Source organism: Bison bison, unplaced genomic scaffold, assembly GCF_000754665.1.
Source record: "Bison bison bison isolate TAMUID 2011002044 unplaced genomic scaffold, Bison_UMD1.0 scf7180017864491, whole genome shotgun sequence".
Lineage (NCBI taxonomy): Eukaryota > Metazoa > Chordata > Mammalia > Artiodactyla > Bovidae > Bison > Bison bison.
Window position 1 is genome coordinate 23,815,721 of NW_011495050.1, and position 24,342 is coordinate 23,840,062.

General features: G+C 43.9%; 1 protein-coding gene across 1 annotated transcript; it reads right to left on the reverse strand.

Moving 5' to 3' along the window:
* On the reverse strand, positions 1–23,958 carry ERICH5 (glutamate-rich 5). The gene is made up of 4 exons (XM_010863561.1): positions 23,849–23,958; positions 23,700–23,791; positions 2,317–3,345; positions 1–530 (listed from the first exon to the last, which is right to left on the reverse strand). The coding sequence occupies exons 1-4, from the start codon at positions 23,956–23,958 to the stop codon at positions 376–378; spliced, it is 1,386 nt and encodes a 461-aa protein (XP_010861863.1). The 3' UTR covers positions 1–375.
* Positions 23,959–24,342: the final 384 nt, after the last annotated feature.

The following is a 24,342-nucleotide window of genomic DNA, read 5'->3' on the forward strand; positions in this document are numbered from 1 at the left end:
TCTTATTCCATCCTAATTCTGTATGATTTCATTATCATGAGCTGCCTAAAATTTACTTAACTCCTTTCTCCAGCCACCTACACTTAAAGATGTATGTTTTCTTTTAGGGTCTCACTGTTCTACACTGAATGGACCCATTGCCACAATGAAGAAAATGCCCTCACATTCTTAAATGAACATATACTCTAGTCAATACCAGCTCTGGCTACTGTAGTTCTGAATTTTAAGTAGCTAAGAAAACCATTTATAGCTTAGTAGTTCTATGGAACAATGTAATCAAGAACATGATAACCACATTTTCCTGGTATAAAACATGTCGATGTTGAAAGATACAATCTGTAACCACAACTTCACGGCAGTTTTCTGTCTTCTCTGTTATAACATGCTGTGTCCCTTCACCCTTCCATCCATACCTATCTGCGTGGCTGCTGAAAGATCCATGGCTTCTCCTGTTTCTTCTTCTTTTGTTTCAGCCCCTTCACTGACTTTCTCACTCTCCATCTCTGTTTCAACCGTTTCTCCTGTCTCACCTGGAAAATTAACCAAAGGGGATATTAAGAGATACTTATTTAGCATTAACAACCAAGTGCCTCACACCTGGTTTCCAACAGGGGCAGCTCTTGCTCTTTAAGTCTAAACAGTAGGTTTCTCTAGGGATGTCAAGAAAGGCAATCGCCCTGGGTCTCTGAGATCCTCAGAGGGCCGATGTCACTTACCGTTTCTGAGCCTTGGCACTCTCATATAAAATCAGGATGCGGAATTACCCAGGAAGGGATGGCAGAACATATTACAAATAGAAAGTTCAAAATATGTTTAGGGGTGTCCAGAAACTTGTCTTGTTTGGTCATTCTGGTGTTTAAAGAAAACAATCATCAAACTTTTAAAGAGCTGAAACATTTAAAAGTCCAGGTATTGCACATACAAATGTTTCCCTAAGAAGTCAGTTCGGGCAGCGCTGGCCCCTATGTTTTGAATGGAGCCAAGAAGCAGCTGCCTGTTTTGATAGGATTGTGTCCTGTTCACCAAGGTCCCTGGGGCTCCCCACAACATTACATGTGCCCCTCAATTCACCCACTGCCATCACCCTAGGCCCCAAATACTTGAGTGTGCCAAGCCTGTATAACAAATATACGCTTTTACTTGCTTCTACATTCTGATTTTAGAGCACTTTTATACACCTTCATTAAAGCACTTACCTCAATAGATTGTGGTATTTTGTCTAAATTCTGCCTTCTCCCCACTAGACTGTGAGCCCCTTGAGAACAGGGACTATCCCTTCCTCCCGCACTGGGCACCAAGCAAATGATTAGACACTCAAAAACTGCTGCATTAACGAGTGAAATAATTAAGAAATAGACTGATGAATGGTTCACTTCATTCTACTGTAAGGTGAAGTTAAAATTTAGCAAAATGTAAATCCTGCCTCAGGAGAATTTTTTAATTGTAACTCCAATAAAGAACAGTATAGATTCCATTTTCTTTATACAGGTAATGTACATGTTTCAAAAATACCATTTGCTAAGACATAGTACATCTCTCTAGTCTTCTCATAAAGATAAAAAGAGAAGAAGGACAAGGGGAGATTGACAGTAATTTCTAAGGATAAGATTGCAAAGATAAAATGACACTCTAAGAGGCATTATTCGTGTGTTCTTTCATTAAAAAGTCAGTTCCTGGGCTTCCCTGGTGGTTCAGTGGTTAGGAGTCCCCCTTGCAATACAGGAAACACTGGTTTGATCCCCGATCTGGGAAGGTATCACATGCCATGGAGCAACTGAGCCCATGGGCCATAGCACTGAAGCCAACTCACCTAGAGTCAAGGAAAGCCACTACAGTGAGAGAAGCCTGCACACTGCAAGTATAGAGAGTAGCCTCCACTTGGCTGCAACTAGAGAAAGCCCACACACAACAAAGACCCAGTGCAACCAAAAATAAATAAAATTATATATTAAAAAAAGTCAGTTCCTCCACTGACCATTTTTACGCTGGATCCTCATACCATACATGGGGCCTGATGAAGAGTGAACTTGGAAAAATTCTGAAATTTTAACATTCCTTCAATATCCCATTTCATTTAACAATGAAACTAGGTTAAAAATCTAGATACTTTTCTAAAGACCATGCTTTAGAACACTTTTGCTGGAAAGCCAAGTTGCCTGTTGTTCAAGTCTGGAAGACTTTTTAGTTTGGATCACGGGAACTTCAACCACTGAGAGACTCCGGGGTGGGGGAGCTGTGTGTCAGCCTCCCCCATCCCCCAGAGATGATCTCTTATGGAGCACGTCTAAACAACCTGATCTGACAGCATGACTTTACCTTCAATGTGTTGGTCCTCTTCGTTAGTGTGAATTTTCCTGGCCATTTCCACCTTTGCCCCTGTCTCTAGAATTCCTGCCGGATGTTCCATGCTTTCAACTGTTCTTTCAGGTTGGATCTTCTCCATGTTCCCAGGACCTTCGGGAGCTTTATGGAGTGAATCAGCCTTTACAGCTGTCTCCACAGACTGACTTGCGTCCGACATCTCCGGTCCGCCATGCTCTCTGGGAATCGTCTCTCGAAGCTGAGACTGCTCATTTTCCCCCATCGTCTCCTGAAGTTGCTTTTTTCCCTCGGCTCCCACAGACTGACTTCCGTCCGACACTTCCAGAGATGCATTCTCTTTGGGAACTGTTTCTAGAGGTTGGGACTGCTCCTCTTCTCCAACTGTTTCTTGAAGTTGCTGCGGCTCCGCTGTTTCCACAGGCTGACTACCTTCCAGTATCTCCGGAGATTCTGTCTCCTTGGGAACTGCCTCTGGGAGTTGGGACTGTTCACCCTTTCCCCCAGCTTCTTGAGATCCTGGCTCTCTGGCTGCTTCCAGAGGAACTCTCTCAGCTGTTCCTAGAGGCGTCATCTCTCCGGCAGCTTGTGGATCCTCAGTACCTTCCACTGCTCCAGTAGAGTCCCTCTCTACCGCTGTTATCAAAGGCTGATTCTCGGCTTCCGCTCCTACAGGTTCAGTCTCAGCACTTCCTTTCAAAGGCGGAGCCTCTGTCACTGCTTCCACATCCTCTTCCTTTCCTTCTGCTCCTGGAGCACCATCTTTGCCACCTGGCTGAGGTGGCTCAGACCCCTTCGGTCCCTGCAGAGGCTGAGTTTCCTCTGTGGCTCCTGGTGGGTCTGCAGCCTCCTTTGCCAGGGGCTGTTCAGGGAGGGACTGAACACCATTAGCTGTGGACACGGCTGAGATCTTGAGCTTGTCTAATGGAGGAAGGCTTTCCTTTTGTACTTTGCCACACAAAGTAGATTCTCTTCCCAGTGCACGTGGTTTTGGCTGGACAAAGCAGGACTCACTTTCTTCTGTGGCTGAAAAATAGATATTTGAAGTTACTTTTTATTATTCATTTGAAAAGAAAAATACAAATAATTATTAAGTTTCTATCCTGAGAACGGAGAAGGCAATGGCACCCCACTCCAGTACTCTTGCCTGGAAAATCCCATGGATGGAGGAGCCTGGTAGGCTGCAGTCCATGGGGTCGCTAAGAGTCAGAGTCGCTAAGAGTCAGACATGACTAAGTGACTTCACTTTCATTTTCATGCACTGGAGAAGGAAATGGCAACCCACTCCAGTGTTCTTGCCTGGAGAATCCCAGGGACGGGGGAGCCTGGTGGGCTGCTGTCTATGGGGTCTCACAGAGTCGGACACGACTGAAGCGACTTAGTAGCAGCAGCAGCATCCTGAGAAAGTGTATTGCTATCAAGAAGCAGGTTTAACAGTTCAAGAAAGTCTCGGGTAGAATCGAATACAGAGAGGCCATACCATGCCCTTAACACACCACAAGTCAAGTTTCTCTAGTGTTTTCAGCTCAAATACCTCATCTTAAACATGAAATCCTTCAAAATCACTTTCTTTTTCCTTGTTTGTTCCTTGTGTACCTGCTCATGGCTCCTGTCCCATATTCTAATTTAGTATATTTTGTTTCCTCATGCTCTTTCCTCTGTCCTGCCCTTTCTCTTCCTTAGGCTGAGTAGATTTCACAGCATAAGTATTGGCCCTTGGGCTGGTAGAGAGGTCTTACCTTCCCGTTAAAGCAGAAGGACCATCCAAGACATAATATTAAAAAGCAGAGACATTACTTTGCTAACAAAGGTCTGTCTAGTCAAAGCTATGGTTTTTATAGCAGTCATGTATGGATGTGAGAGTTGGACTGTAAAGAAAACTGAGCACTGAAGAATCGATGCTTTTGAACCATGGTGTTGGAGAAGATTCTTGAGAGTCCCTTGGACTGCAAGGAGATCCAACCAGTCAATCCTAAAGGAAATCAGACCTGAATATTCACTGGAAGGACTGATGTTGAAGCTGAAATTCCAATACTTTGGCCACCTGATGTAAAGAACCTATTCATTGGAAAATACCCTGATGCTAGGAAAGATTGAAGGTGGGAGGAGAAGGGGACGACAGAGGATGAGATGGTTGGATGGTGTTACCAACACAATGGACATGAGTTTGAGTAGGCTCCAGGAGTTGGTGATGGACAGGGAAGCCCGGTATGCCACAGTCCATGGGGTTGCAAAGAGTCAGACATGACTGAGCGACTGAACTGGACTGAACTGAAAGCAGAATGGCCCTCAGTGAATGGAAAATGCCCCATGCCAGAGAAGCCCTACTATGTAAAGACCGAGATGTCTGGGAGAGAAAGTAGCAGGCACAGATCAGTCTGAGTTTCATTCATTTGGGGGGTCCCAGTTGGGAGAGAGCTCAAGAGAGAGCTGGGTAGAATGCATTTTTTTTCCTGCATTTCTGGCTCTTTCTCCAATTGTTCCCAAGTTCCTTGGGAACTTGGTTCCTAGTAGTCACGTCTGTAAAATGGCAGTGAATCTGTTTCTCCCATCTGTGTCATAGTTGCATGAGGCATCATATGACATTAAACAATGAAGGCAGAAATGTTCTCTCAACAGTTTAAGAAAGCAGCATGGCAACATGCTTACACCCTTTGACCCAGTGATCCTACTTCTGGAAATTCATCCTAAAAACAAAAATATCAGTAAAATGCTTTGGGGAAAATGTATCAGCCCAGTATTCTTTTGAATAGCAAAACTGGGGAAACAATTTAAAAGTCTAATAATTTAGGAGAAAGATCAATAATCCATTGGGTGGAATATTATTATGCCATGAAAAAGGGTGATTATGCTGACCATATGCTAAAATAAGATAATGATTATATAAGCTAAAAATCAGCACTTCCAGTTGGATTATCAGATAAAATAATGCATAGCAAATGTGTTCTACCACAAGGTTTGTTTTGCAATTAAATGTTCAATAAGTTAGCTATCAATTTTATGCATAGTACAATTACAACAGTGTTGATCACTGGAAGGGAGAAACAGAAGAAAAATAGAAAGGGAGATATTTGAAGAAAATAAACCAGCATGTTAAAATGGGCCTCTAGATGACATATTTCCTCTTCTAGCCTTTTTTCCCCAAAAAATATTTTTTCTTCTTTTCTCTCCTAGGTTAAACCTGACCTAAGTTATACAGGTACATAGTTTAAAGAGTTATCTGCTTATCTAATGTAAGTTACAATATAAAACTAAGACTCAGGTCTCCTCTCCGATTTCCTCTTCTCTAGGGTTAAATATTTTCATTCTTTTAGCTGTTTTTGGAGGGATTTCCCCCCCTATATTTCTAAGAGAATTGCTACTTCTTTGTTTTTTAGTTTGGCTATTTCAATTAATTCCCACTATGAAAAACATTTTTTCCCCTTGCCTCCATCAACATTCACCCTCTCAAATTACATTTCAATTCAGAAATTGCACATTAGTATTGATTTAAAATAGCAATCATGTTGTAATTTAGATTTTATCGATATTCAGTTATATGTACATATAATAAATATGTCTGCAATGAAGAACTGAGCCAGGTAGTCAGCTATTCGATTTTTTGTTTTTCCCTGAGTTAGTAACTGTCATGGTTCTTTACTTCCTTAGTTTATGTATTCTCATGAGTTCAATTCACTGCCAATTGTTTCTCTTTTTAATACATTTACTCACATCAAACAGTCTCCCAGCCTATCTCTGAGAATGTGTGTGGATCCCCCCATGGAGAGGGATTAGACATGAAGCTGGAAAAGCACAGTCTAGGGAGGATTTTGTGAGACACGGGGCACAGGCTGTGGGCCTGGGGGTCCGTGGGACGAAGCTGGGAGGAGGGCTATCCTTCACTCCCCCTTCTCTGGCCTCATCATGCATGGAGTCTTCAAATTAACAGCACAGAAGGCAACTTAACAAAAGTGATTTCTCAGGTCTATAAAGACATTCGTTATGACAAGACAATTCATTTAGATGCCACACAAAGGATGTTTCAGTGATGGTTGCCTTAGGGAACTGACAAGGAAATGTACTATTATACTAATCACAAATGTCTTCCAAATTATATTTTCTGGGAAAACAGTTATTACAGTGATCAGCACTGTCAGTTAAATGAGACAAACGACTTTCAGCCAGAAGTACCAGCTGTGGGTGCACTCTAATGTCATCATTTTTCTAGAGCAGAAAGCCGTGGGGAAAAAAATGTGTTGACACACCCAAATCATAGCCACTCAGCTTCATGTTTTGAAACATATATTGTGCCATCAGGATTGTTGTTGAATCACTAAGTCATGTGATTCTTTGTGACACCATGGACTTCAGCACACCAGGCTTCCCTGTCCCTCACTATCTCCCAGAGTTTACCCAAATTCATGTCCATTGAACAGCACTGAACAGCCAACCCACTGGAAAAGACCCTGATGCAGGGCAAGATTGAAGGCAAAAGGAGAAGAGGGAAGCAGAGGATGGGATGGTTGGAGCGCATCACTGATTCAATGGACATGAACTTGGGCTATCAGGATAAGTCAAGGTATTTTTTTCTCAAAAAAACAAATGCTTTGTGAAAATGTATTTATCCACAAATGGTGTCCAAGGAATCTATCAATTTCTTCCATAATTAGAATTTTTATGCCCATGGTCACAGCATGAATTTTCATTCTTATATACTTTTCCTAATCTTACTGTCAGACCTAAAGTAGGAAAATGTCCTTGACATATAATATTCTTATATTGCAACCTGAAAATAGTCAACCAAGCTGAGAAATATTACAAAAGAAGTCACTGTCTTGAATATTTTGGAGGGTAGCCCCCCAAAGCTAAAACATTTTCAAAATGATCACCGAAAATTAGAGAAAATGCTGGAAGTGTAGTGACACACTCATTTGGTAATTCATGTTGATTAACTGCACCCTGAATTTTGAAATAAATGTATTTTGGAGGTAATGACCTCTAGTGGTCATGTATGGATGTGAGAGTTGGACTATAAAGAAAGCTGAGCGCCGAAGAATTGATGCTTTTGAACTGTGGTGTTGTAGGAGACTCTTGAGAGTCCCTTGGACTGCAAGGAGATCCAACCAGTCCATCCTAAAGGAGATCAGTCCTGGGTGTTCATTGGAAGGACTGATGTTGAAGCTGAAACTCCAATACTTTGGCCACCTAATGCGAAGAGCTGACTCATTTGAAAAGACCCTGATGCTGGGAAAGATTGAGGGCAGGAAGAGAAGGGGACAACAGAGGATGAGATGGTTGGGTGGCATCACTGACTTGATGGACATGGGTTTGGGTAGACTCCGGGAGTTGGGTGATAGACAGGGAGGCCTGGCATGCTGCAGTTCATTGGGTTGCAAAGAGTCGGACATGACTGAGCGACTGAACTGAACCGAACTGAATCACTCAATAATTCTTTTTCCTACGTGGTAGAAGAGAATAAGCTGCTCTAAAGGGAGCAGATATCTTATGACTCTGAAAATGGCACCTCTAATGCACTGGGTCTGAATCCTGGTTCTTCCACCTACTAGCTCTGCTCAGCCTCTTTGTGCCTCAGTTTCATCACCTGTAGAGTGGGAAGAGGGGCAGCTGAACTGTTGTGAGGATTACATGAGTTAACACCTGGAAAACCACCATCACAGTGACTGGTGCCCCCTGAGCATCAGTCAAGTTAGCCATCGTGAGCGTTACACTTCACGTGACAGCCACAGCAAGGAAGAGGTCCTGGCGGACACAAAGAAAGGGAAGGCCGTTACATTCATCCTAATCCTACTACCTTTCTCTGAGCCTATTCAGAAAGGACGGAAGATCAGAGTAGATAAGTGAAAGGGTTGGAAAACAAATGCTTGTTTCAAACCAACTCTCAGAGAACACCACAAAAAAGACAATGGTGACCACCGCATTCCCTTTCTTATCCTTAGGAAGGTTTTTATCCCCAGCTGCTGATGAAGGACACGTTTTGGATCTATTCATCCTCCTTCCTCTTCAGCTGGAGCTGGGGGTTCCAGACTGTTCTGCTGTTAAGTGTGATCCTCACCCATCATTTACTTAACCATGCAATTCAAAGTCTCCGGACCTCAGTTTCCTTACGTGATCTTTGCCTTTCAGGATTGTCAGGATAATTGATAATTCAGACGGGTTATATGTGTCATTACCCAACGTGGTACGAGACAAGAGAAGGTACTCAGTAAACAAGGGATGAAGCAAATGGCTCTGCAGGTTTCTCAGTGCGTGGGGGTGTCCTGCTGAAGGGGCAAGGGAGGCCTGAACCCCAGCCGTGTGCACTGGCAAGGGTGCAGCCCTCAGGGGTGGGAAGGGCGGCTTTTTCTAATTTCATAAAGGTCCTCTGTGGGCTACTGATGGCCCTGGCCCTGTCAATCAATTAAAGATAATTCTGCAACAGAAAGAATGAACTGCAACATTAAAGAGCTCGGATAAACAGTCCCTTAACACTACAAAGCTATCACTGTTGACCTATAAAATTCTGTTGTTACCATGGTAAGTTTTAAATCAGATTGTTGACAGATAATGGAGTAGTATTCGCGTCAGCCATGATTTGACTGGACTTGACTAGTATCAATAAAAGCCAATGTTAGCTTTTATATAAATGTGTCTGTGCTTAGTCGCTCAGTCGTGTCCAACTCTTTGAGACCCCATGGACTATACAGTCCATGGAATCCTCCAGGCCAGAATACTGGAGTGGGTAGCCTTTACCTTCTCCAGGGGATCTTCCCTACCCATGAGTCGAACCCAGGTCTCCTGCATTGCAGGCAGATTCTTTACCAGCTGAGCTACAAGGGAAGCCCAAGAATACTGGAGTGTGTAGCCTATCCCTTCTCCAGCAGATCTTCCCGACCCAGGAATTGAACCAGGGTCTCCTGCATTGGAAAAGACTCTGATGCTGGGAGGGATTGGGGGCAGAAGGAAAAGGGGACGACAGAGGATGAGATGGCTGGATGGCATCACCGACTCGATGGACGTGAGTTTGAGTGAACTCCAGGAGATGGTGATGGACAGGGAGGCCTGGTGTGCTGTGATTCATGGGGTCGCAAAGAGTCGGACACAACTGAGCGACTGAACTGAACTGAACTCCTGCATTGCAGGTGGATTCTTTACCAACTGAGCTATATAAATAAATATGCTTCATTCTGTTTGCTGGCTTTGATTTCATTTATTGAAGTGCCTACTATATGCCAGCTCTGGGCTAAGCACAAGGGTTACAGCAGTTAACAAGGAAGACCTGGTCCTTGTCATCCTAGACTTCCCTGTCTGCAGGGAAATTCAAATAATATCCATTCCCTTATTAAGCACAACTTGGTACCTAGGCACAATCTCTTATGTAAGGATCTCCATGCTCCATCCACCTGGTTTTGTGAATCCCCAATATACCTCCTGGAGGTAGAAGGTTCTACACCTTTTGTTCACAAACAGGAGACATTCTATGCCTAATCTGTATTATTATGTAATAAATATTGTGGACAGATGCATTGTTTCCACATCCAAAGTTGTTTAAGGATATGTCTGTTTTCTGAACCCTACATTTTATCAAATCATACACTGCTCTGGGCGTAATTCTTTGGTGCTCATTATCTCTCTTGATTCTGTTGTAAGTTGATCCATGCACAAATTTGTTGTGACAGCTGAACTAACAGAACCTTTGTTGCAAGCACCGTTGTGATAGGCACACAAAGAAATTAAATACTAGGCAACATTACAGAAGGGATTAGAACCAGAGCTAACATACCTGAAATTCACATTATGGTGGAAGCTTTTCTACTCCGTTCGTTACTCTAATAAAAAATGAAGTTTCTATCCAGCAAGGAGAAAAACTTGAGGTCAATATTTCCCATTCCGTGGCCAGAATGTATCAACCATCCCAAAGATCTCACTGGATGGTCTGCTGAGTTTTCTAGAGAATCAGTGAACAGCGGGATCCTCATATTTTCCCTTGCTGCCACCATTTCTAGGTTCTGGTAGCTTCTGAGTTTTGGGAACCAGGGATGCAGCATGAATCCACTCTAAAGGAAGAGTCCAACTCGTGTTCTCATGTTCTGTCTTTGCTTTCTCCTCAATTCCATTCCATCACTTTTCCACCCATCCAACAAATTCTTGTGGAGCTAACAGTAGGGCTATACTGTATGTTTCTGCCCTTTTCCCTCATCAAAGTAGGTAAAGATACTGACCCTGGGTGCCATGGCACAAATGCTAATCCACAAGGGTATGTTCTATCAGTCAATAGATATTTAAAAAGGCATTCATTTGGGGACTTCCCTGGTGGTCTGGTGGTAAGACTCAGTGCTCCCACTGCAGGGGGCCTAGGTTCCATCCCTGGTCAGGGAACTAGATCCCACATGCCACAACTAAGAGTTTACACGCAGAAACTAAAGATCCCACATGCGGTAACTAAAGATCCTGCATGCGGCAATGAAGATCGAAGATCCCGTGGGTCACAAGTAAGATCCAGCACAGACAACAAATAAATAAACACAAATTTTTAAAAAATGCACTCATTTTGAAGAGTTACATCCCACGTAACTGGAGTGTGAAACCATTAGCCAAAAAACCCTACAGAGGGCAAATAAAAGTCAGACAAACCACTCTTCATTTTTTAGTAGTACTACAGGAATTGACGTATCTAAAACTAGTTTTGACATCACAAGGTAAATGCGTTAAAGTCTGAAGGTAAATCTAACTTTGAAATTTAAGCACAGAGGAACAAGAACATGCAGTTGGAAAGATACTACTGGAATATTTGATAAGTACACATGGAGATGGGGCGGGGGGCTTCCGCCTAGGCTGACATTTAAGAGCTTCAGAGCCAGTCCTCAAGCCATGACGAATAGTCACCTCCTTCAGGTATGACTTTCCAGTTTCATTGTCTTTGGTTTCCTCTAGAATCCTATAAGATGAACTCTTATTTCAAAAAAGGTGTTGCATTAAACATCACATTAAAAAATATCAACAGTAGTTGCACTTAAAAAGGCAAGTTTCATTGATTGATGGTCATTACTGGCACATGGGGATCCAATGTTTGGGCAGAAATGCAGTCTAAAAAAATCAAAGACATCTCAATGAACAAGGAAGAAGAGAGAAAAAGTGGAGATTATCTCTCTGATATTCACACACCATGACCCTTCACCAACCTAAATGGGTCGCACCCATGATGCTTTGCTTGGAACCAGAGTGGCTAACATTTACTGAGGCACTGTGCCTAGAGCTTTACAGGGACCATCTCATTCAACCTTCCCAACAACTCCACAAGGTAAGTCATTATTATCTCCATTATACAGCAGAGGAAATATGACACTGAAAGACTAAGAACCTTTATCTAGGAAGGGCTCCCAGTTAGAGGCGGCAGAGCCTCAGATGTGAGCCCAAGGAAGTGGGATTCTGCCCGGAAGATTACGTGCTTTCAGGCAAACCGTGGCCCCATAACCTGTACCATCAGTGTTTCCTGGGAGGTTCTGGGGTTTTGTTTCAGTGCTGACTCGCAGGCCCGACCCCAGAACCACTGGCATTGCTGCCCAGCTTCAGACGTCGGGCCTGGTCTCTGTCCTCACGCTAGCATATCATGGGCAGCACAGATGATGAGGTGAATATACTAATTCAACAGTGAAGCAAGGGTCAGAGCTGGTCTAAGAGAGCTCCACACTGGGGAGCAAGACTTCCTTCCCTCAAGCTTCCTCATACCACAGAGCTGGGTGGGTTTGCTAAGCCTCCATCTCAGCTAGGTCAGGACAAAGAGGTCTTCTAATTTCTCATCTGAAATGAAAGTTTACACTTGCTGTGCCTTGCTCTCTAAGGGCAATGACCAAGGGGCTCCACTGACGCTCACAGTGGTGGCCAAACTCCCAGCTCAGCCACTGAGTCCATGTCTGACCTCATCAGGGTGTCAACCTGTGATGTACAAAGGCATCAGTGGCCAAGAGCAGGGGTCTGCGCTCAAGAAGGAAGTATTCAGTTAGTGAGTCCATGGCTGGGATGGAATGCTTAAATTTTGCAACAGAGCAGTCAGTTACCTCAGATATCTGGACCTCAAGTCTGGGTGGTTAGCACATCCTGAGAGTGTCCAGTTCTAGAAAGAGCAGTGGGCAGACCAAACAGGACTGTGAGCCCAGGCCTTTTAGCTGACTGCTGCTACTCATCTCTTGGGTTAGGGATCTCAGGCTAGGGATCCATATGCAATTCAGATGACCTTGCTGCCATGGTCAGTACTGATCATATTAAGGGAACTGAGGGGCTTTGTTTCCCAGAATGAAAAGTCACTTGTAAAAAAGCAGAAGTCTTCCTCTCCCCGGCCTAGGCACTTTTAGGCCAGACTGGGCTTCTGGCCCAGACACTTGGAACCTGAATTGAATGAGCTTCTCGTTTTAAGCAGAGCATTAAACAGGTTTGGACCTAGGAAGAAGCAGGTTGAAACAAGAATCATAGAAACAATTCAACTGGAAGATTTCAATAAGATTAGAGTATAAAACAAACATCTACTCTCCACCTCTTCAAGGCTCAGAGTCCCCAAAGAGTGTCAGAGAAATTTAGGAGGCAGTGGTTAGTCATGTTGAGAACCCGTACCCCTGATATGATGTGATGAGAAGGGTCCTGTACCTCTGCTCTTTTCCTCCCCCAAACCCATAATCCCAGTTTATCATAAGAAAAACATCAGAAAAGTATCAACTAAGGGACAGTCTACAAAGTAGCTGACCAGACTGCCTCAAAATTGTCAAGGTCATCAAAACGCCTGAGAAAATGTCCCAGTTAAGAAGAGTGTAAGGAGACATGACCACGACAACCAAATGCAATGCAGGCGATGGAACCCAGAACAGAAATAGGACATGAGAGAAAGATTAAGGAAATCTAAAAGTATGCATGCGTGCTTATTCACTCAGTCATGTCCCACTCTTTGTGACCGCATCTGCCAGCCTCCTCTGTCCATGGGATTTCCCAGGCAAGAACACTGGAGTGGGTAGCCATTCCCTTCTCCAGGGATCTTCTCGACCCAAGGATTGAACTCCGGTCTCCTGCATTGCAGGCTGATTCTTTACTTTCTGAACCTCCTGGAAAGCCCCAATAAAGTATCAATTCAGTTCAGTTCAGTCGCTCAGTCGTGTCCGACTCTTTGCGACCCCAAGAATCACAGCACGCCAGGCCTCCCTGTCCATTACCAACTCCCGGAGTTCACTCAAACTCACGTCCATCGAGTCGGTGATGCCATCCAGCCATATCATCCTCTGTCATCATCCTCCTGCCCCCAATCCCTCCCAGCATCAGTCTTTTCCAATGAGTCAACTCTTCGCATGAGGTGGCCAAAGTACTGGAGTTTCAGCTTTAGCATCATTCCTTCCAAAGAACACCCAGGACTGATATCCTTTAGAATGGACTGGTTGGATCTCCTTGCAGTCCAAGGGACTCTCAAGAGTCTTCTCCAACACCACAGTTCAAAAGCATCAATTCTTCGGCGCTCAGCCTTCTTCACAGTCCAACTCTCACATCCATACATGACCACTGGAAAAACCATAGCCTTGACTAGAGGGACCTTTGTTGGCAAAGTAATGTCTCTGCTTTTCAATATGCTATCTAGGTTGGTCATAACTTTCCTTACAAATAAAGTATAGACTTTGGTTAATAATAATGTATCAAGCTTGGTTCATTGTTTGTGACAAAGCCACCCTACCAATATAAGATGGGAATAATAGGGTGAAGTAGATGTGGAACTTTCTATATTACCTTCATAATTTTCCTGTAAATCTAAAACTATTCTAAAATCATCTGTTTTTTTAAAATTGTAGTAGCAAAACATAAAAGCAAGTAAAATAAGCTCTAGGAGCCTTAGAAAAACTGTTTCATAAAACTTTAGCCATCTGCATAACCATTTTTATGATTTTTTAATATTTTGGTACCATTAATGCTATTACTAACAGTATTTTTGACACTTTCCTTTAACAAATTTACCAGAAAGGAAAAAAAGGCCAGCAACTCAAAACATTTAGAGATCTAGAACTTGATCTTGAGGGGGAAAAAAAAATCAAATTGTTATCTAGGAAAAGCAATAAAGAAAAATTGAGGTTTACTAAAATTGATATCAATGAGAAATCATCTTTATTAAGGACTTATTAGATGATATTCCAAGCCAGGGGTCAGAATTTTTTTTCTATAAAGGGACAGAGAGTAAATATTTTCAGCTTTGCCAGGCATGGGGAGATTATTTGCATGTGTGTATGCTAAGTCACTTCAGTTGTGTCCGACTCTTTGAGACCCTATGGACTGTAGCCCAGCAGGCTCCTCTGTCCATGAGATTCTCCAGGCAAGAATATTGGAGTGGGTTGCCATACCCTCTTCCAGGGGATCTTCCCCTAGCAGGGATCAAACCCAAGACTCCAGCAGCTCCTGCATTGCAAGCAGATTCTTTACCACTGAGCCCCAAGGGTCTTTATTGCAACTACTCAACTGTGTCACCTGTCATCACAGTGAGAAAGCAGTCTTAGACGATGTGTAAATGAATGGGCATGTCTGTGTTCCAAAAAAACTTTATTTACAAAAAAATGTCGTGGGGGAACTTCCCTCTTGGTCCGGTGGCTAAGACTCCGCACTCCCAATGTAGGGGCCTAGGTTTGGTCCCTGGTCTGGGGACTAGATCCCACATGCAACTAAGACCTGGTGCAGCTAAATAAATTTTTCTAACATAGGTGTTAAAATAAGAACAGGTAGTGGGCTGGTTTGGCCAACAGGCCACTTTGCCAACCCCTGCTACAGGCAATACTTAGACTACATTCCAGGTACATTATACATATTAATTCATTTATTCTTCAGAACAAATGAGGAAATAGGAACCAATTGTTAATCCCTTTTTACAGATGACATCACTGAGGCATAAAAAGGTTGAGTGGCCCAGTGTCACACAACTAATAAATGACCCTCTGATACCCTGAACCAGATTTGAACCCAGTCTCACTTCAGACCCACATTTTAAATTGGAACTCTATACTATCTCTTAGCATGCTGAAATTTTCTCTCTCACGTGTGCCCTCCACTCTAAACCTCTTTCACACACACACACACACTAAGTTGCTCAGTCATGTCTGACTCTGCGACCCCATGGGTATAGTCCATGGAATTCTCTAGGCCAGAATACTGGAGTGGGTAGCCTTTTCCATCTTCCGGGGATCTTCCCAACCCAGGGATCGAACCCAGGTCTCCCGCATTACGGGTGGATTCTTTGCCAGCTGAGCCACAAGGGAAGCCCAAGAATCCTGGAGTGGGTAGCCTATCCCTTCTCCAGGGGATCTTCCCCACCTAGGAATCAAACCGGCTATCAGGGAAGCCCCCAAAGGTGATCACAGCCTCTCATAAGTATCTAGTCTGTAGGGGCTACTCCGGGGCAAACAAAGGAAAAGGAAATTAGCCAAAAGAAATTATGGGGTTCCTATTAGTTTTAGGGAAATGAAAAAAGTTAGAATAAGTAGCGGGGGGAAAGTTCCTTATCATTACCGATGACAGTGAGAAGGAAGCGAGGAGAGCAACTGGGGAGGACATTGCAACTTAGGTCCTCACTGGGAAGACAAAAGGCAGGTGTTCTCCTTGGTAAGAAAAACCACTAGTGAAACTGACAGAGCAGTTGGAATGCCTAGCCCAGGGCTTCCCATCTCTTTGATGTCACGGCACACACGGAACACGGTATTTGTGCCGCACACAGAGCAGTGGAGGAAGCTACGCTGAGAGGGTTCGGGCCATCTGGACCCTGCCCTGCGGCCCGAGAGGCCGGGAGGAAGGCTGGCACACTGGATCCCACGCTCACAGGCTGGGAAGCGCTCATACACACAACACAGGGGACAAAGATATATTTCAATCACCAAAGACAGACCAGACCAGCATTAGCCAGGCAAGGCTGAGAAGGCAGACGAAGCAAGGTGGTCTGCCAAGAGTGGAACTCTCTCATCCTGCAGGGCCCTTTAGGACTACGTTTGAAAGAAAAGCTGCTTGTTGGGGAGAGCAGAAAGGGCTTTTTCACGGAGTGTGAAGACAAATACATTAGAGGCTTGTAAAAGTATGTCCTTGAAATGAGTGTCCTGGTGAAGGGAGCAGAAAATTAATTGATAGACAAATAAATAAATAAATACTTGATTTGATGGTACATCCTTATGCCTGTAAGGGAAGGAAGCAGATAGCCTTTCTTTCAGTGGACAGGAGGCAGGTCTATCACTGACCTCCCAGGGGCCTGGCATGGGGGGACCTGGAACAGCCACAATGGAGCTGGCCGAGGCAAAGAGCTCTGGTCATAGAAGAGGCTTGTAGAGCAGTCTCTTGACAGGAAGTCACCTTAGCCTACGACATCAAGTTCATTTTGTACTTATCTGTCTTAGATAATGATAACTGGTGCTATCCTGATGTCCGCTCTGAATTATACTTGCATGGCCATAGAGTAAATAGTATGTAAATGAAATTTGACTTCCAGTGACCCGGAAAGTAGATAGATAGGGCAGATGTGTCACGATGCTTCTTACATCTTTTTATGTCTTGACTTTCCTACTTAATGTCCATTTGGACATGTCTCTTATCTAAATAGTCATGTATGAATGTGTCAGTTGGACCATAAAGAAAGCTGAGTGCCGAAGAATTGATGTTTTTGAACTGTGGTGTTGGAGAAGACTCTTGAGAGTCCCTTGGACTGCAAGGAGATCCAACCAGTCCATCCTAAAGGAGATCAGTCCTGAATATTCATTAGAAGGACTGATGCTGAAGCTGAAAACTCCAATACTTCGGCCACCTGATACGAAGAGCTGACTCATTTGAAAAGACCCTGATGCTGGGAAAGATTGAAGGCGGGAGGAGAAAGGGGACGACAGAGGATGAGATGGTTGGATGGCATCACCGACTCAATGGACATGAGTTTGGGTAAACTCCAGGAGTTGGTGATGGACAGGGAGGCCTGGCGTGCTGCAGCTCATGGGGTCGCAAGTGTCGGACACAACTGAGCAACTGAACTGAACTTATCTAAACAGACCTAATACAATCTGATGGTCTCAAAGCAAGTAAAATCATACAGATTTGAAAGTCAAAAAGTATTTGGTATGAATAAAGAGCATGTTATCGGGACTCAGGCGGGGTCTTTTGTCTTATTTGAAAAACCAGGCTGGAGGAGGGGCTGCAAGGAAGGTTGAGTGTGACATCTAAGAAAAGAGGGTCGTCCCTCCCGGGTTGTCAGCACCCAGTCCGCACCTCACCAGACCCCGGCCCGGTTACCCCGAGGACCCCAGAGCCCCGTGGGCCCTTCCTTGGGGAAGAAAATGGTGTCATCTGAACCTGACCCCATGGCACTGACTGCCCTTTTCTCCATCTCCCATGACCCCCCTTGTTTCTGAGCATGCTAGCAGTTCCTGGCTTATTTCACCCACTTTCATAAAGTGTAATGCCCATGGCATTTTAGCTATTTAAAATGATGTGAGGTTTTTTGATTTGGGTTTTGGGGAGGCTTCCCTCCCAATCTTCATCCTTAAAGGACACAGCTCTGACATCCCAGAATGTACACAAAAGAATCAAGTCTAGGGCCAGAGGGCTATTCCCAAGGAAGGGTTTAAGGAATGTGAACAGTAACAGCTCTGAGGAAGTAAGGAAGCTTCTGAAGCCTCATGGTACTTTCCTGACACTAACACTCAATTGGAGAGTTACATTCGGATATTTCGCTTTAAAAAAACAAAATCATTACCTGGGCTACCTACATTTCTATACACTGGGATTCAAATCCTGGCCAAGTTCAATGTTTTATTTATCAGTTTTGGTAAGCCTTTCAAGTACTAGGTTTTTATTTTAAACTTGTTGTAAAACATTAACACAAAAGTGAAAGTGTACACATGAACTGGGACGTGTGGCAACCTTGCAGAAGCATGATTTCAGAGAACACAAGAAAGCTTTGTTTTGCTGTGTTGGTCTTTTTCTGCATAACCTAGGAATCCCTTCACAACCCGACCCTGTCTTCTCAAGTCCACCTGGACCAACTTTACCTTCCAGTCTTTGTTATTCTGCTGGTCCTGATGCCTACCCTCCCTCTGCTTTTCTCAGTAGCACTCTCATCTCCCTGAATCCCCATCTCTGTCAGTCCATCCATTCACCCAGCCACCCCCTCGATATGGACTGCATGTCTTCTATGTTGACGGCCACACGATGAGTTCTAGCAGAACTGGGCCTGGACCCGGATGGGACTGGAGTTTGTGAAAAGAACAAGATCCATCATTCACTAGCTCTGAGACCTTGGGCAAGTTACTTATCCTCCCCAGGCTGCAATTTTCTAGCTGAATTCGGTGAAACTAAGATTCTTACGAGGATTATATGAGAATACAGGCTCAAGTATCTGGAACCAAGTGGGTGCTCCTACTTCGTCTCCTGATTTCTGCTCCATGCCCATGTTTTGATGCAACTATACTAAATGTCAAAAGCCTTCAATTTTAGAAAAAGATGTGTTGGTGATGAGAGTGTCATTTGGTACAACCCATATGAAGGCATTTAGGTAGTTAGCTCTCAAAATTATAAATGTGCTTGCCCTTTGACCTAGTAATGCCACTTTTTGGGAAATGGTCTTACAGTTACGCTTGTGCACTTTCAAAATGATGTATGTGTAAAGGAATTCACTGCAGCCTCATTTGCTGGAAACAAATCAAATGTGCCTCACTGGGGGTTTGGTTAAATAAATTACACAGTGGATTCTTAACCAAGGGTAAAAAAAAGAGAAAAAAGTTCTCTATATTACAAAGAGATTATAGAAAGAGCTCCATATTTTTAGGTGAAAGAAATTAAGTGAAGAATAATAGTGGGTATAATACACCACATTTTATGAATAAAGATGGGAGAGGGAAATAATATTTGAAATGTATAAAGAAACTTTGGGAGAATATATCCAAAAAAAAACCTAATAAAAATTTTTATCCATAGATGTGATTGTATTGAGCAGATGGTGAGGCTGGGGTGGGAGGTGGACTTTTCACTGTGTGCATTTTTCAGATGTTTTCAGTTTTATGACTATTCCATTACAATTAGCTGTATGTAATCAGCCCACCCAAAGACTTACCAAGCATGCTATGTCAAGCTCTAGAGGCAACACAAAGACATACAAGACTCAGTCCAGAGACTCTGCACTTGAACCAAAGAAATCCCATTTATATAATACTCGTATGCAAGAAAAGCCTCTAAAACTTACTTTAATGTTAATGATTTTTGTTCTTCAATTACAGAGGAGAAGTGTTCAGGACTGAAATATCACTGTGTGAAAATACTGGTTGATAACTAAAGGTATTTCTGCTACACAAAGGTCAATTCACATAACTGTGAAATTCAAGCCTCATCCTATTTATTATGTAGACAGTGGACTCCAAGCAGCTAGTGAGAGTTCAGATAAGAACAAACACATGATTACAGCTGTCAGTGGAAATGTACACATGAACCTAGCGATGAATTCGTCAATAATTACCACCTATTTACTCTGTCCACATCGGTGTTTTGGAGAAGGAAATGGCAACCCACTCCAGTGTTCTTGCCTGGAGAATCCCAGGGATGGAGGAGCCTGGTGGGCTGCCGTGTATGGGGTCGCACAGAGCTGGACACGACTGAAGCGACTTAGCAGCAGCAGCATTGGTGTTTAAGCTATAAAACTTCTGGAAGAAGTCTGCAAGAAATGGGTGGCATTTTTATCAGGAAAGAGTGGGACAGTAATTACACTGAGAAGCAGAGGGCTGGCAGCATGGAGAGGAAGGTTCGATGCCAAAGGCCTGGAAACTTTTGAGTTCCATTAACGCCTATGAAGTCATCAAAATCTTTGTGTTCAGATTCATAAGCTCCAGGGGCACTGAAGAGAACAAAAATTGTTCTAATATGTAGAACATGCTTCCATGAACACAAGAAATTCCAAACTCAATCTGTCTAGTTGTCCTTTTGGAAAGAAAAGCTTCTTTTCTCACCCTTTACAGGGCATTCAAAATCTATGTGTGATGACTACCACGTAAGTAGTAGTAGTGTTCTGCACTTTGAGTAGCATTGGGTAATTATTTACATCAGAGCCAGTCTCCACACTGCCCCTCCAACCCCGTCCCCTCCCCCACCAACCATCTCTTCCTAGTGAGTCATCTTTGGGGGTGATGAAAAGCAGCTCAGGGGGAATTGTTATCTCATGCATCACAGCAAACATCTCCATGTGATCAACAGAATGGGTTATTCCTATTTAGCCTAACAGCTACCTAACCAGCAGTAACTATCTGATTCACTGGAGCCCAGAAAATAAGTGCCTCCATATTCAGTGTTACAGAATTATTGAGCTGTAAGTGATCTCAGAGGTAATCTAGTCCAACCCATTATTTTATGATTCTTCTGCTTCCAGGTTAATACTACCTTATATATAATAGTTCTTAAACCAGTTACAGAAAATTGTTAAGCAGAACTATCCAAACACAAATACGGTCTGCAGCCGATTTTATACGTTTTAGCTTTAACTCCGGAGAAGGCAATGGCACCCCACTCCAGTACTCTTGCCTGGAAAATCCCATGGACGGAGGAGCCTGGTAGGCTGCAGTCCACGGGGTCTCGAAGAGTCGGACATGACTGAGTGACTTCACTTTCACTTTTCACTTTCATGCATTGGAGAAGGAAATGGCAACCCCCTGCAGTGTTCTTGCCTGGAGAATCCCAGGGATGAGGGAGCCTGGTGGGCTGCGGTCTATGGGGTCGCACAGAGTCGGACACAACTGAAGCGACTTAGCAGCAGCAGCTTCCCTGGTGGCTCAGACAATAAAGAATGAGCTGCAACGTAGGAGACCCAAGTTCAATCCCTGGGTCAGGAAGATCCCCCTGGAGAAGGGAATGGCTACCCACTCCAGTATTCTTGCCTGGCTAATTTCATGGACAGAGGAGCCTGGTGGGCTACAGTCCGTGGGGTCACAAAGAGTCGGACACGACTGAGAAACTAACACACCCACACAGCTTTAACTCATAATATTGTGAATTTTAAAAGAATCTCTTACAATATGAAGATTATCTGTATCTCTATGGGAGGCCACTGCAAACTTCTCTATATCGATGTAGCTGCTGAAAATACCTCTAAGGCTACATGTCCTCCAAATATTCCTAGTTTAAACTTGGAAGCAAATATAACTTCATATTTCACTGATTCTTATTTAGGGATAAATATTTTACTCATGCTAGTATACTAGGTGAATATTATATTTATTATATATTTCATTTAGGGATTATAATAAACTCTATTATAATATTCAATTTACATAGTTAGATACTCGATTATACTTTCCTGTGTTTCTTTTGTTGTTTGCACAGTGAATGACCATACACCTAATGGGGCTCCAGAACAATGTGAGACAAAAAGAGGTTTAAATCAAGTTGTCACAAACAGATTTAAGGAGGAAGAGAACAGATAAGAAGTCAAATTATGGAATCAGAGTACCTGAGTTCAAAGCTCAGCTCTGACTCTCAAGGAGCCCCACAGGTTTGGCAAATTACTCTTCTCTGTAAAATGGGAACAATCATAAAACTTAGTCAAAGCATTGTTATAAGGATTAAATGTAATCATTCAACAATCATGTGCCAAGCATTGTTAAGCACTGGGGATACAGTGAGTAAATGCATGTGCCGGACATTTAATAAACTTGGACTATTTTAATCTAAAAGCAAACACACACAGGCTTCGGGTTGTATACAGAATTTAAAGAAGTTTTGAGCTACAGAAATACGAATGAATTATTTATGGGGCCTCCAAGTCCATGGAGTTGAAAAGCTGATGAACATACAATAGTATCTAATTACAAGGGAATACTGTCTGAGGATCAGATGCAAAATACACCTGTTGATTGATTCAATATGTGCATCAAGCAATTTATTAATTTTCTATGCTCAAAACCTGGTTTTTTGTCAGTTGTTTTAACATTTCTTTCAGAACAACATCTGTGAAAACTTAAAACTCCAATGAAAGCATGAATAAAAAAAATGAAACAGCATGACTCATGTGGATAGTTATTTATATTGGTGATAAAATGTTTATTAAAACAAGGTTATTCATTATTTTTTAAGAGGATTAAAAAACCCTTCCAGCCACTGAACATTTTGCCCCTCCCCAAGAGTAACATTCCCTACAAGTTTTTATCAGTTAAAAAATCTACAATGATGATTTAGTGCTCTGCTTTTTAAATTCCTAGGATATCTGGGGGCACGGCTGGGGGATAAGAGAAACCAAAGTAATACAGTATATCTTCCTGAAGCATCAGTTTTTCATACTAAAACCAACAAGGACTGATCATGGAACAGAATGCAAAAAAACAGAATCCATCTGATTTCATAAAACATCAAAGAAATTATTTCCTGCCCTGGCCTCCAGAGAGCAGGTTTTGGGGACAGAGGCATTCATCATTTTTAGGAGAAAGGTCAGCAAGCCCTGTACATTAGAAATGGATTTCTTCCATCTCTTCACATTGTTGTCAGTTCACCAGGGGTTTGGAATCACTTTTATACAGGGCTTTAAATATTTGGCCTACTTCCACATTTCTATTGCTTTCTGTTGTCTACGAAATTAAAAATAAATTATCACACACCACAAAAATGACTGTAACACGGCCTATTTCTGACTAGACACAGTGTCTGAGCTTTGAAACACCATTCTTGAAAAGCCTGAGCGCTCCCTACTACAAAATCAGAAAGACGTATTATTGGAATAACACAAGGTGCTAAAAGAAAACTTGTGAGAAGGAATTAGCCAGAGTGTAGAATTTCTCATAAAGTTAGCTTTGAAGAAGACTGTAAATTAACCTGAAGGAATGTGCTTAACCTTCAGAGCTTTGTTCAAAGCAACAGCCACTCAAAATCTAAGAAGTGAAGCTGCTATAAAACCCAGCTATTCTCTGGTTCATTCATGTTTCATTCTTTTCACAGCACTTATCACGGTCAGAAACTATGGCAATCACCTGTTCAACTTGTCTGATGTTCGTCTTCCTCCCCACCCCCATCCCAGACCCCAGGAATAGGGTCTTTGCATCTTCAGCACCTAGCCAAGCACCTGGCTATTGTATAGAGACAGAAGCGTGTGGTGCATTTCCACGTAAGTTTCAGTGAGGACCACTCTTCATCACACTCGTATTCACTGAGAAATACTTAAGCCAAGGATGGTGGACAGTGCATCTGACCTCTTTAAAAATTCAGGAACCTGTGCGCTGAGTATATGCTCATCTGCATAGTAATCTGAAATCTTGTACGCTGAAGGACAAGAAATTCTGCATCTGTTTAACAGAGCGCGGTGGCTGACCGCGTTAGGGACTTAAGGCCAACTCCCCGCGCTGCCACGGGCAGCGGGGTCTCTCCACTCCTGGGCTCCCTCCCGCGTGGGGCACCGTGGGCGGCGGAGCGCACCAGGACCGCCGCATCCTGGGCCACGGCAGCGCCGCTCCGGGTCTCACTCGCATCCTTAGGGAGGAGCCGCCCCCTGCCCGGTCGGGTGGGCACGAGTCACACCCGTCGGGCCCCGGGGAAGCGAACCCACCCAAGCCCCAGGGCGCGGGCGGGGTGGCGGTGGGGCCGGGTCCCCTGCTCACCGCTGCGAAGCCTGTTGCCGTCGCCGGCCTTGTTGAGGGCGCTGCTGGAGCAGCCCATCACGGGCAGGAGGACGCCCGGAGGGCGAGCGCTGCGACCGCGCTGGCTGGGGACCCTGAGCCGGGATCCCGCGCGAAACGCTCAGGCGGCACAAGTTCCTTCAACTCCGAGCGGCCAGCTCCGGCGCTTACAGAGCGCAAGCGAGCAGCCGAGCTCTGGGTGGGGGCGCGCACCGCTGCGTGGGAGGGCCCGCACCGCTGGGTGGGGGCGCGCACCTGGAGAGGGAAGCGAGCCGCTCGTTGGGAGAAGGTGCCAGGGAGGGGACAGCGGGGACGCAGAAGAGGACAAAGACAAGAAAGGAGCCAGGTAGGGCGAAGGTGGAGAAGGTGGTAAAGGCAGAGAGGAAAGTTGCCTGGGAAGCAGGGATAAAGATGCTGAGTTTTG